This window comes from Ananas comosus, unplaced genomic scaffold, assembly GCF_001540865.1.
Source record: "Ananas comosus cultivar F153 unplaced genomic scaffold, ASM154086v1, whole genome shotgun sequence".
Classification (NCBI taxonomy): domain Eukaryota; kingdom Viridiplantae; phylum Streptophyta; class Magnoliopsida; order Poales; family Bromeliaceae; genus Ananas; species Ananas comosus.
In genome coordinates, this window is record NW_017890750.1 from 11,265 (window position 1) to 22,594 (window position 11,330).

The window sequence follows — 11,330 nt, forward strand, 5'->3', positions numbered from 1 at the left end:
ACAAAACACAAAAAAAACTGTCACAAAAAATAAGGGACTGGGACTTGAAACCGCAACCTTAACAAATCTTCTATCTCTCTTAACCACTATACCACAACTAATGTTTATAAAAATATTAATACCTTTTTTATTTATTCGTATTTTTATGTTACATTTTAAGTTCCCGAGCCTCACCTAATAACATTAGCATACCTCGACATTTTTTTTCTCCCAGACCTTTCCCATTCGTATCCAGCTCTTGTTCCTGCCGAGATCTCCGGCGATCGCCGCCGGAGAGATCTCCGGCGATCACCACGCGGAATCGGAGGGGACGGGAGCCGCTGCGGAGCTTCAACGGCGGTTGCGAGCAGCGAACGACACAGGCGCACCCGCTCCCCGACCCCGCGTCCATCTCCTCGCCACTCCCTGCAGCCGCACACCACGAGCACGGCGGCGGTGTCGGCGTCGGCGGGTCGGTGTCGGGCTCGGCTTCGGCTTCAAGCATCCGCTCCTTGGGGTCCTCGGATGATACCCCCGATCTCGGGATCTATAGGTATTTGGGGTTTTTTCTCTTTCAATTGATTGGTTTATTTTAGGATTGACGTGATTCGTGTTGATTTTTTTAAAAATATTTAATATTTTTGTTCATGTTCTTATGAATCTTTAGGATCAAGAGTGATTCGTGATGAATCCTTTTTCTAAGAGAATAATATGTGGTGGTTGCTTCAAAAAGATCCTACTCTTTTTACCTCAATACTTTTTCTAAGAGAATAATATGCGGTGGTCTGATTTGTACATATCTACAGAGATAACAACATATTAGAATGTATGTATGTACATTTTGTATTTTCACTGATAATTAGGGAGGGAAGGAGACTACTTCGGTCTCTAAATCTAGCACATGTGATTCTGTGAAACTACTTATGATAGGATCTGTGAACCTACAAAGGAACATGCCTACTTTTCTTTTATTTCTCCATAATTTTTTAATGAATAAACAACCTCTTTGATGGACCTAGCATTCATAAAGCTAATCTATATGTCAATATAAGATGACTTGTTGGTTTGGCTCATTTGACTGGTTTTGAAGTTCTTTATATTTGATTCTCTAATGTATGGCACTGAAAATAATGCAAACCTCTTCAAGTTGTGAGTCCTCAATTAAAAAACAAATTAAATTGAATATTGTGGTTGAATTGTTTTTCCTCATCGAGCACTGGATGGCCTTTTATTCAACTTGTGTGTTGACTGCTGTAACTGAATTGTAATATGGTCTTTACAAAATGTTGTTAAGTGGAATGCTTGATATGTCTCTTCAAGGGAAAAAGATATTTTCATGCTAGCTTTAAAAATTTTCACTTCCAAAATGCTTTGGGAAGATCAAGTATGGTCTGCTTATTTTATATATGTAACTAAATAAATTATGCAATTTTCCTGTCAGGGATGGTCTCATGTCAACTCCTGTTTCTGCAGTAATTCACAAAAGAAAGGTATGCATTTGATTTGCTCCTTTTTCAGAACCTATTTTGTTATTTTCTTCATGTATTTTGTCTCTTAAGGGAATATTGGTGTTGCCTTTTCGCTTAAATGTTCGGTAGGCGAATGGTGGTTTTATCATGAGTGCAAGCCATAATCCTAGTGGGCCGGACTATGATTGGGGAATTAAGGTATATGTCCTTTTAATAACTAAACTCAATAGAAGTATCCTTGTAATTGTGTATATGCTTGAATATTCTGAGGATTATTTGGTTGGAGGATTATAGGGGGTTTATTATTCCCTTATTCTACCAAATGCAATGTGAAAAAAAAGGAGGAACAACTGAACTGGTCAAACACATAAGTGAAATATATGGAAGCAACTGCCTGGCATTAAGTATTTTCTAATCACCTTTTTTTTTGCAGTTTAACTACAGCAGTGGACAACCTACACCAGAATCAATTACCAACGAAATATATGGGAACACTATTTCGGTATGTCCCTTGTTTTTTTTTTCTCCTTTTTTTTTAAAATTCTAATTACTTTTTCGAAGTTTGCTGAATCTCATTTGGTCAGTGATTGTTTTCTTCCGATGACTTTTGTTCCATCAACAATTTGGACTCTTATTGTTGCTGTATCATACAATTTCGCCATTTTTGTGATTTATTCTGTTCCTTTTATTGCACATTCTATTTCCTTTTTATCACTTTTTATTGTTAAAACTGCAGATTGTTAATTGAACTTCAAGTAACTTGTGAAATTTATGAGGTTACATGTAATGTCTAATGCTGAACAAGCAACTTCTTGTGGCAAATGCTTCTTGAACTATACCGCATCAATGATTTGAATAAGTTTACAAATTTTCCATTAACATTTTATGTTTTTGGGAAACCTGATGTTCATCTTACCAGTTGCAAATGATCCGAGCTGTTAATGAACAAGTTGAATTTCAGAGAGAGGCGTTTAATCGCTCGCAGAAATCAGAAGCAAGTATTATACCTGCTTGAATCATTGAGAAAAGTTATGTTTTATTTGTTATCAATTAATTGCTTCGCCTATAAAAATGTTTAATAATGTTGTGTTGAAAAGACCATGATATTTTCGGGGTTGCTAAAGTATAAAATTGAAAGAACCTTGCACTTACATGTAGTCCTAAATTCAGGTATTTGTGTAAATTTCCTAACAGAACCACTTTTAAGTGAAAAGTGAATTAGTCGGTTTAATAGGCTCAGTTCGGTGGCTTCGGTTGGATAGCTAACTAGCCAAGCTTTAGCATTTAGATCCCAGTTTGTCTTGAAATTAAATTAAGCCTGAGCACATCTTTAAGTCCGAAGCTTGGGCATGGTTCATATTGTCTTGTTGAAAGCCCTAGTTACTGTAAATATTAACTAATATATTTGTTGTTCAATTCTATGGAGTCTCTCTCAACCCTTATACATCAATTTTCTGGCTAGTAACTAGTCAAACTCGTGCATATAGATTTCAGAAATAAAAATCGCAGATATTCCAGATATTGACCTATCCTCTCTAGGAGTTACCACTTACGGCAACTTCACTGTCGAGGTGATAGATCCTGTTTCTGATTACCAGGAATTATTGGAGGTATGTATTGAAGGAGAGAAATTCATTATAGCATGTCTACTGTTGTCATTAGATGATTTTTAAAAAAAATATTTGTTTAGGTTCAAACTCAACAAAGATTGAAGATTGGCTTCTTATAGTTTTATCAATCCTTTCATTTCTTGTTCTCTGTTAAAACCAATGCTCTTTTCCAGCTGAAAATAGAAAAAGAATTTTTATTTCTATCCTATGTTCCTAGCTAAAGAAATGCATGAGGCCGTTATCCAACATTTCTGTCAAATTATTACAAATATTTTGTTGTTCTTCTCATAATTCTTAGTTGCTTTTACTAGTTATTTGTGCTTTTTGTCTAACACATAAATGAAATACCTCTTCTGCATTAGATAAGTTTGTTCTATGCCTGAGAGCAGCTGGATGAAAATCTTGTTGTTCGTTTGGAGTGGTGTTCCATCCGCCCAGAGTAACAGTTCTAGGATGAACCCAGAGTAACAGTTCCATCCGCCCATTAGAGTGGTGTTCACTTTATCGCATACTTCTATAGTTATGGCTCATCAGTTCAATAGCCAATGAAATTTATAATTGGTTTTTATTATTGGTTTTTCCCTGAATAGTAGGATAACATGGAGATGAAAACATAAAAAAGTTATCGCTTCTATATTTATCCCCAAACCATACAGTAGCATGGAAAATTGTCGCTTTCCTTCTTTACATCTAATTAGAGTATACTGTTATTCCTATGGCTGAAGCTGATTTATCTCTTTGATTATGGCTATTGGCTCTCGCTTGATCATTATTTGATTTAAAATATATTTTGTTTAGGCATTGAATGTCAATTTCGTATTGTAATTAAACTTACCTTACTATCAATTTATATTTTTGTTTTACTTTCAGTTAATTTATATATTTTTTTTATTCCCAGGGCTGTTTTGGCTTGGCTTTCCATCATCGCATACAAAAACAAAGACAAGAAGGTGGGCGAGATGCTGGTCTCTGTCGCAGACATTGCCAAGGAGCACTGAGCCACCTACGGCAGGAATTTCTTCTCGAGATACGATTATGAAGTAAGCACGCTCTCTCCTAAGTCTAGGATAAGTATATCTTAGCAAATTTATTTGCTTTTCCATATTAAATTAGCAACTAGAATTGGATCTCACCTAATCTCGGTGTCGTTCAGGAATGTGAATCTGCAGGAGCAAACCAAATGATGGAGCACCTTAGGGACTTGATCTCAAAAAGCAAACCTGGCGATAAACATGGTTTCATATCTAAACTGAAAATTTTGTTAAAAAATTTAGGTTAATACCAGCCCATTTAACGTTTTAATGATGCTATTTTCTGTTTTTATTTCAGAGAATTATACCTTCAAATTTGCTGACGATGTCTCCTACACTGACCCTGTAAGTTTCTCTTTAATAATGGTCTTTCGATTGCTTAGTGCTTCTTATACTTCCTGGGAATATATACTCTTTCTGCATACCTCAATTACTAAATATCCCGCTTTGTCAGGTCGATGGAAGTGTGGCAGCGAAGCAAGGCCTTCGGTTTGTTTTCACATATGGATCAAGGATTATGTATCGTCTTTCGGTACACATCCTGATCTATACATGATAAAATGAGGTTTTTATGAGATCGCTTGGATTTTATTACTCAAGTTACTTTATACCGCATGTCAGGGGACTGGATCAGCAGGCGCAACAGTACGAGTGTACATTGAGCAATTCGAGCCCGACGTCTCCAAGCACGACATGGATGCTCAAACAGCATTGAAGCCTCTAATAGGTACCTGATCTTTTCAAGCGCTCATTTTTGAAGGGTTAAAAGAGGTCCATGTTTTTCTTCCTTAATACTTACCCTTTGCGTTCCCCTGCCCTAGATATCGCGTTGTCGGTTGCTAAGCTGAATAACTTCACTGGAAGGGAGAAGCCTACAGTCATCACGTGAACTATAGTTGAAGGGATCGGCATGACCAATTCTTTTATTTATATGATGGGCCTATGCCCATTTTTGGCAATAAGATAAAGCATTCAGCTCCCTTTTCCCCCCTTTTTATTTCAGTGTAAGCAAGAATCTGCTTGGATGTGGACCATATAATCAAATGTATTTATTTTAGATCGAATCATTTAGTTTAAATTTAAAGACTATTTGTCATGTACTTAAAAAATTGGATATATTGGATATATTGGGAGATATTTTGTATGATGAATGTGAGAATATTAATGTTTTTCGTTATTAGAACATAAAAATCTTGTTGATTTGTTTTTATTATAAATTTCAGTTAGTTGTTTGGAACTAGTTGGTTTTATGACCGACAATGTAGTGACAAATAATGGTGACAAATAAATCGGTATGAATATTATCGTTATTAATGTAATATTCTATGACAAACTTTATTATCACTAAATATTAGTGTGTAGTGAATAATTATCGTCATAAATGCAACATTTAGTGATGGATAGTGATGTCACTAACTATTAGTGACGGCATATGTTGTCACCTAAGATTACTATTTTTAATGTTCAACCATTTCGTAAATATTATTTGGTGACAATTAGATAATATTTAGTGACAAAATTAATTTGTCATTAATATTATTTTTAATGACAATGTTTTTTTTTTCCGTGGCAAAATCTATTTGCCACGGGATCTATCGTGACAATTTAGAGTGACGGTATTTATCGTCACTAAAACTATTAGTGACAAGTTTTTTATTTTTAGTGACAGTTTTTTACCGTCACTTATAAATCATTTTCTTGTAGTGTTTACTTGCTAATAATTTTTTGCCTTCGTCTAATGTTATGTGCTTATCCTCAATTGTTTCTAATTCTAGTATTTCTCCTTCCGTGCAAGGTACTTCGAGCGATATCGGTGAAAGCGAGGAGGAATCAAACGACGAGGATATAGCGGAAGCATACAACCAACTTCTTATTGATTCGAAAAGGATGACCAAGCTCAGTAAGAAGTTAAGGTGTCGGTTATTGGACATTGAAGAGGAGAACAAAAATTTGAAGACCACGAATAAAGCTCTTGAGGAGAAAAGGGAAGCAATATTGAAAAACAATTCGATCCTCCAAAAGAAGCTAGAGAAAGAGGAATTAACGGTCAAATCATCTAAAGACAAGATTGGATTTTTAGAGCATCAATTTCAGGAAATTCATGCATCCAATCAAGTCTTAACTAGTCAAGTTTGTCAACTCAAATCCGATCTTTAAAAATTTTCTTCTGGATCAAAGAAACTAGATCATATGCTCGGATTGGGTCAAACGAACAAGCTTGGTCTTGGATATGAAAGGACATATGTTGAGAAGGATCAAATGGCGACATCTAAAATCTCAACAACTTTAAAGAAAAAAGTATGTCATCAATGTGGAAACAATGGACACATCAAAAAAAGTTGTCCAGTAAAAATAAAGAAGAATCATTCGGCAACTTCTAAAGCTCAATCGGCACCATCTACGACTCGACATCCCCCAAGGAATCAAAAGAAAGATCAATTGAATCAAGCATCCGAAGCAAACCAGATTTCTATGCCGCAACGCCAAGGTCAACCTAAATCGCAAGCTATGAGGGTTCTAAAGCCTCAAGGGACGAAACGACCAACGGTTGATCAAAAATCAAAGCAAACGGCACCTAAAGTCGACAAGACAAGACAACGCAAAATCCGACAAGTTTGGATTCGGAAAGGTGATATCTTTCCTTGTTGTACTCTTAGTTCGTTTTTGTTTTTTTATGTAAATGCTTTGATTGGTGCTTGTTGCATATTTTTATTCATTGCATTACATATTTAGCCGATTTTTGGTGCTTGAATTTTATTTGTTTTTGAGGAAAGATGTTTGGGAATTTAAAATTTTTCTTTGAGGAAGGAGACGATTGAAAATCTTTATTTTGGGGAGATTAGAATTTTTTCAAAGTGTTTTAACCGAAATTCATCTTGAATTAAATTCATATTAATTATCGGTTTTACTCCACTGTTTATTATTTTGACGAAAATTTAATATATGATTTCTTAATACATATATTCATAAAAATTTTGAAATCAAATTTGATTTCTTGGTGATTAATCTATCTCAGTTGTGAGTGTTGAATATGATGGATGGATATTCACTAATCGATTAAAATTTTGTCAAAATTACTTTCAATTGTGAGATTGTCTAATTAAGGGAGAGTTTTGATGTATTTAAAAAAAAAAGAAGATACTCCTATGTTTAAAAGATGTGGAAAGAGTTATGTCTCACAAGGAGTGTGAAAGTGTGTGAAACTACCACATGTAGGAAAGAACTACTACCCCGGTCGTCCGGCAAGTGTGTGAAGCTACCACATGAAGATTGAATTGATTAACCGAAAATGTTGAAATTTTTTTTTGAATATTTTAGAATTTTCGGAGTTATAAGGTGTTAGTTTGAAAAAGATGCTCAAAGAGCCACCCCCGGTATCATGTTAGTTAAATCTCTATTTTGAACGGATTGCGATAAATTGGTATCAATTTTGCCGAATTTTTAAAAATCATTTTTCGTGAACCGTTACATCTTGATGATTTTGAAACTTAAGGTCATTTTTGATAATGAAATTTTGGTGTTTCGATGTATTTTAAAATCTTATAATATTTTATTTTTATTATAATAATTTTTGGAATAAAATCCTTAATTTATATAAAATTAATTTAAGTTAAATGAATTTTTAATGCAAATTTTTTGAAATCTGGGGTTGTGTACTAGTACACAAACCCGTGTACCGATACGGTTACGGTAGCAGCGGCTTATATAACCGGTTATAGAGTTTTATTTCTTGCAAAATTCAAAACTAAATCTCTTTCTCTCTGTTTCTACGATTCCCTGGGATCCTCCTCCTCCAGATCCACGAAGTTCCCCCCTAAATTTGTAAGTCTTTTGTTGGAATTTCATGATTTCATCTCGTTTTTGCATTTTTTCCGGAAAAATTCTGAGTTCATGTTAGATCCCTGTTTTTAATCATTTTTGGTGCAATTTTTTGCTGTAGATTAGTGTTTATGGATATTATCTTGCTTCTAAGTCACTTCAATCATGTCAAAACATCTTATTTTTTGCTAATTTGTGATCTAAATTTCGATATGCTTGGAATTTCGGGATTTGTGTTGAAATATCAATTTTTGATGAAATTTTTTGCATGAATTAGTTTGAAATAGTGTTAGTATGCATTCTAAGAATATTAAAAAGTTTTTCGTTATTTTTACAAATTTTTCGAAAAATTGTGTTCATATATGCTCTTATTGTGTAGGAAAATGGCGTTTTTCCTCGTGTTGACATTGCTGGTGCTTATGGCCGCTGGGAACGGTCGTGGGCGTGGTAGGGGTCGTCGAGGGGCCTCTAAGAGGACATGTACTACTGCTGAGTCATCTGGTTCCGATCCAGATTATCAGGCTAGTTCTCCCGAGGAAGCGGAAGAACCTGTTGCTCGTCCTGACAAAGGAAAGGGTATAGCTAGAGAGTCCTCACGAGGTAGTTCTCGTGCTCGTGAGGGTCGTTCAAAACAGTCCGTGGATGTTCCCCCCGAGCGGCGGAGGATGTTCATAAGCAAGTCATGCATTGCCGAGCGTTATGTCAACTTCAATGATCTTATACATGACGTTCCTGACTTCGGGCGGCTACTTCAGCGAGTTCTTATTGAGCCAGTTGGTCGGTTTCCTGCTCGCGCTCCATTTTTTGTGGAACTCATTCGTGAGTTCTATATGAACGGGAAGGTACTTGCAGAGGATGAGGAGATCGGGACTTTTCTATTTGAGACATTCGTGCGTCAGCAGAAGGTCCTCGTTACACCACACACTATTGGAGAGCTTTTGGGGATGAACGTGGACACTGCTGGTCTTCTCTATACATCAGGGGGATTTAAATCTTCATCCCACTGGGATACAGTTGTAGAAGCTATCTGCAAGGCTGGAGTGCAAACTAATCGTGCTTATGTGGAGTCAAAGGACTTGCGCCTAGAGTATCATCTACTGTCCTTGGTTTTGAGCTACAATGTGCAACCAACGATTGGAACAAAGAGGATTCGTTGGGATCGTTTGGTTCTGCTATATCTACTTGGTCACCCGGAGCAAGCATATGGTTTGAACGTCAACATCCCTTTTCTGATGTGGCAGCGGATGGTTCATGTCATTCAGGCTTCTGCCCGACGGGATCTACTTCCATTTTCTCTATTGATCACGATGATTCTGCAGGAGAATGGAGTAGATGTTTCTTGCGAGAAGTATGATTTTGGTCTTGGTCCAATCGATGCTGTTACCTGGGCCAAGTCAGTTAGCACGTTAAAAACTTTTTAGCAAACGAAAGGACCATCGCGAGCAGCTTCTAGCCTGGCACCTCCACCTTGAGCAGAGCGTAAGGGATCTTCCAGTTCAGGGGGAGTGGTTACTGTAAAGAAGAAAGTGGCAGATCTTGCTAGGAAGGTGGAGGTGGGCATGAAGAGGATGATAGAAAAATTGGGATGTAGGCATGATGATATATTTCCTACTCAGCCCGCTTATACCAGATCGACATCGCGACATCCTCTTATTCCTCCATATACTAGAGCTTCGGATGCGGGAGGTTCTGGAACTGGAGCTGGAGCTGGAGCTGACGATGATGATGACGAGGATACGGAGTGATTCCTTCCTCGAACTTAGTCTGTTTACTTCACTGTGTTTGCTTTGTAGAATGATGTTTTAGTTTAGCTTGGTTGGTTTATCTTACCTTTGCATGTTTTTGTTTTTGCTTTAGGCCTGTAACTATGACTTGACTACTCTTTTGCTTCTTAGGGTATTTCCTATCTATATGCTTTCTTTTGGCAATTTTTGACAAAAAAGGGGAGATCATAAGAAGAACAGGTAGATCATAAGAAGAACAGGTATTGATCAAAGTAGAGGATAGAGAGGATTTAAAGTTTTGTGAGAAGAAGTGATGAACAAAGGGGGAGAAGGATCGAGTACAATAAAAACATTGAATTGAATGTAAGATTTCTATATCTTTTTGGTTGATTTATTTTGCAGGACATCAAGACTTCAAGACTCCTAGTTGTGTCTAAGTCATAGAGTCTGTTTTAGGAGTTTATGATGTACTTTTGAGTTTCTTATTGTATTTGGACTACACGCGAGGAGTTCAATGTTTTGGTGATGACATTTGAACTTCATTTTTCTTTAAGATTTAATTTTTGACCTATTGTGAGTTTTGTCACGAAATTGCCAAAGGGGGAGATTGTTAAGTCTTGTATGTTGGCAAGTTTCGTGGATTAAGTCGGAGTCTTGAAGGTTTCGGAGCATATCATCAAAGAACGAAGAATCTAAGACTTCGGAGAAGGCGGAGATAACTCACGACATAAATCACGATGCTCAGGTAAAGTCTTTACTTCATGTTATGGTGATTCATACTTAGTTATAGGCTTTAGAATCATTATTATCCATATTTAGTTGATTAGAAAGTGTTTCGGAACTCTGCGGAACCCGAAACAGTGCTATGTCTGAAAAATGCACTGTGTACCGGTACAACAATTGACCCGTACCGGTACAGCCATCGACTTTGGCTTCGCAGATTTTTGTTCCGTCATCGTGTAACCGGTGACAACCTCACGTGTACCGGTACAGTGTAAAATTATGAAAACTTTCTAATCCGACTCCGATTGATTCTAAAGTTTATAAATAAGTTATTGGGGTTCTCTAACATATCAAGCATCACGAAAATACATGTTTGAGAAACCCTAGAGGCTCGGATTTCATCAAAAACCTATTTTCTTCATAAAGCCTCTTTTAGGTCAAATCGAGAGATTATAATTTGATATTAATATGTCGATTTGATCTTCGCTTCGCTTGGAGATCTATTTCCTGGTTTTTATCGATACTCTAAGCGAAGGATCATCATAATCATGATGCTCTTCATGACAGCGTCGTGGATTCGGCGTGATTGACGGCGGTTCGTGGATTCGGATCGTGAGCTTTGTGGATTCAGAATGGAGGCGTTTTGTGAATTCGGAACGTGGCGTTCATGGATTCGAACGTGAGGGCGTGGACAACCCGGAGGATTGCGCGAGATTCATAGGAGGTTAAGAGAGGTCGAGTCCGTGGAGTCGGTAATCACCTTGTAATCTTTTCTCTTAGTGAATTATTTTTTCGCGTATTGGTTCCATGGGTTTTTCTCCAAGTTGGAGTTTTCCCACGTAAATCTCGGTGTGATTTTTATTTTCTGCATTTATTTTTATCACATTGAGATTTGTAGTTTTTGGCTATTACACCTATTCACCCCCCTCTAGGTGTTAGATACAATCTAGATAGATCCTTAGGCAACCCCAAAAC

At 36.8% G+C, this 11,330-nt stretch overlaps 2 protein-coding genes across 4 annotated transcripts; both read left to right on the forward strand.

The window, feature by feature from the left end:
* Nucleotides 1-204: 204 nt before the first annotated feature.
* LOC109704189 (phosphoglucomutase, chloroplastic-like) lies at nt 205-5,114 on the forward strand. Of its 2 annotated transcripts, XM_020224948.1 has the most exons (10): nt 205-532; nt 1,421-1,469; nt 1,578-1,646; nt 1,882-1,950; nt 3,957-4,098; nt 4,212-4,293; nt 4,388-4,434; nt 4,544-4,621; nt 4,711-4,816; nt 4,911-5,114. In XM_020224948.1, exons 6-10 carry the CDS (start codon nt 4,239-4,241, stop codon nt 4,976-4,978), a joined length of 354 nt encoding a protein of 117 aa, XP_020080537.1. In that variant the 5' UTR covers nt 205-532; nt 1,421-1,469; nt 1,578-1,646; nt 1,882-1,950; nt 3,957-4,098; nt 4,212-4,238; the 3' UTR covers nt 4,979-5,114. The 2 variants fall into 2 exon arrangements, with proteins under 2 accessions (XP_020080537.1, XP_020080538.1); XM_020224949.1 differs by lacking the exons at nt 205-532; nt 1,421-1,469 and having other exon boundaries at nt 1,568-1,646.
* Nucleotides 4,988-10,017, forward strand: LOC109704188. 2 transcript variants are annotated; one of them, XM_020224945.1, is made up of 4 exons: nt 4,988-5,093; nt 5,885-6,718; nt 7,887-7,911; nt 8,288-10,017. In XM_020224945.1, the coding sequence occupies exons 2-4, from the start codon at nt 6,280-6,282 to the stop codon at nt 9,327-9,329; spliced, it is 1,506 nt and encodes a 501-aa protein (XP_020080534.1). In that variant the 5' UTR covers nt 4,988-5,093; nt 5,885-6,279; the 3' UTR covers nt 9,330-10,017. The 2 variants fall into 2 exon arrangements, with proteins under 2 accessions (XP_020080534.1, XP_020080535.1); XM_020224946.1 differs by lacking the exons at nt 4,988-5,093; nt 7,887-7,911 and having other exon boundaries at nt 5,263-6,718.
* The last annotated feature ends 1,313 nt before the right edge of the window (nt 10,018-11,330 follow it).

What these genes read in the sequence shown, in the direction of transcription:
- LOC109704188 (XM_020224945.1), top strand. Translation starts at nt 6,280, where the DNA reads ATGCTCGGATTGGGTCAAACGAACAAGCTTGGTCTTGGATATGAAAGG. An exon ending in ACAAGTTTGGATTCGGAAAG is followed by an intron (nt 6,719 to 7,886) that starts GTGATATCTTTC and finishes CTCCTCCTCCAG; the next exon opens with ATCCACGAAGTTCCCCCCTA. An exon ending in CGAAGTTCCCCCCTAAATTT is followed by an intron (nt 7,912 to 8,287) that starts GTAAGTCTTTTG and finishes CTTATTGTGTAG; the next exon opens with GAAAATGGCGTTTTTCCTCG.
- LOC109704189 (XM_020224948.1), top strand. Translation starts at nt 4,239, where the DNA reads ATGATGGAGCACCTTAGGGACTTGATCTCAAAAAGCAAACCTGGCGAT. An exon ending in GGATTATGTATCGTCTTTCG is followed by an intron (nt 4,622 to 4,710) that starts GTACACATCCTG and finishes ACCGCATGTCAG; the next exon opens with GGGACTGGATCAGCAGGCGC. An exon ending in AGCATTGAAGCCTCTAATAG is followed by an intron (nt 4,817 to 4,910) that starts GTACCTGATCTT and finishes CCCCTGCCCTAG; the next exon opens with ATATCGCGTTGTCGGTTGCT.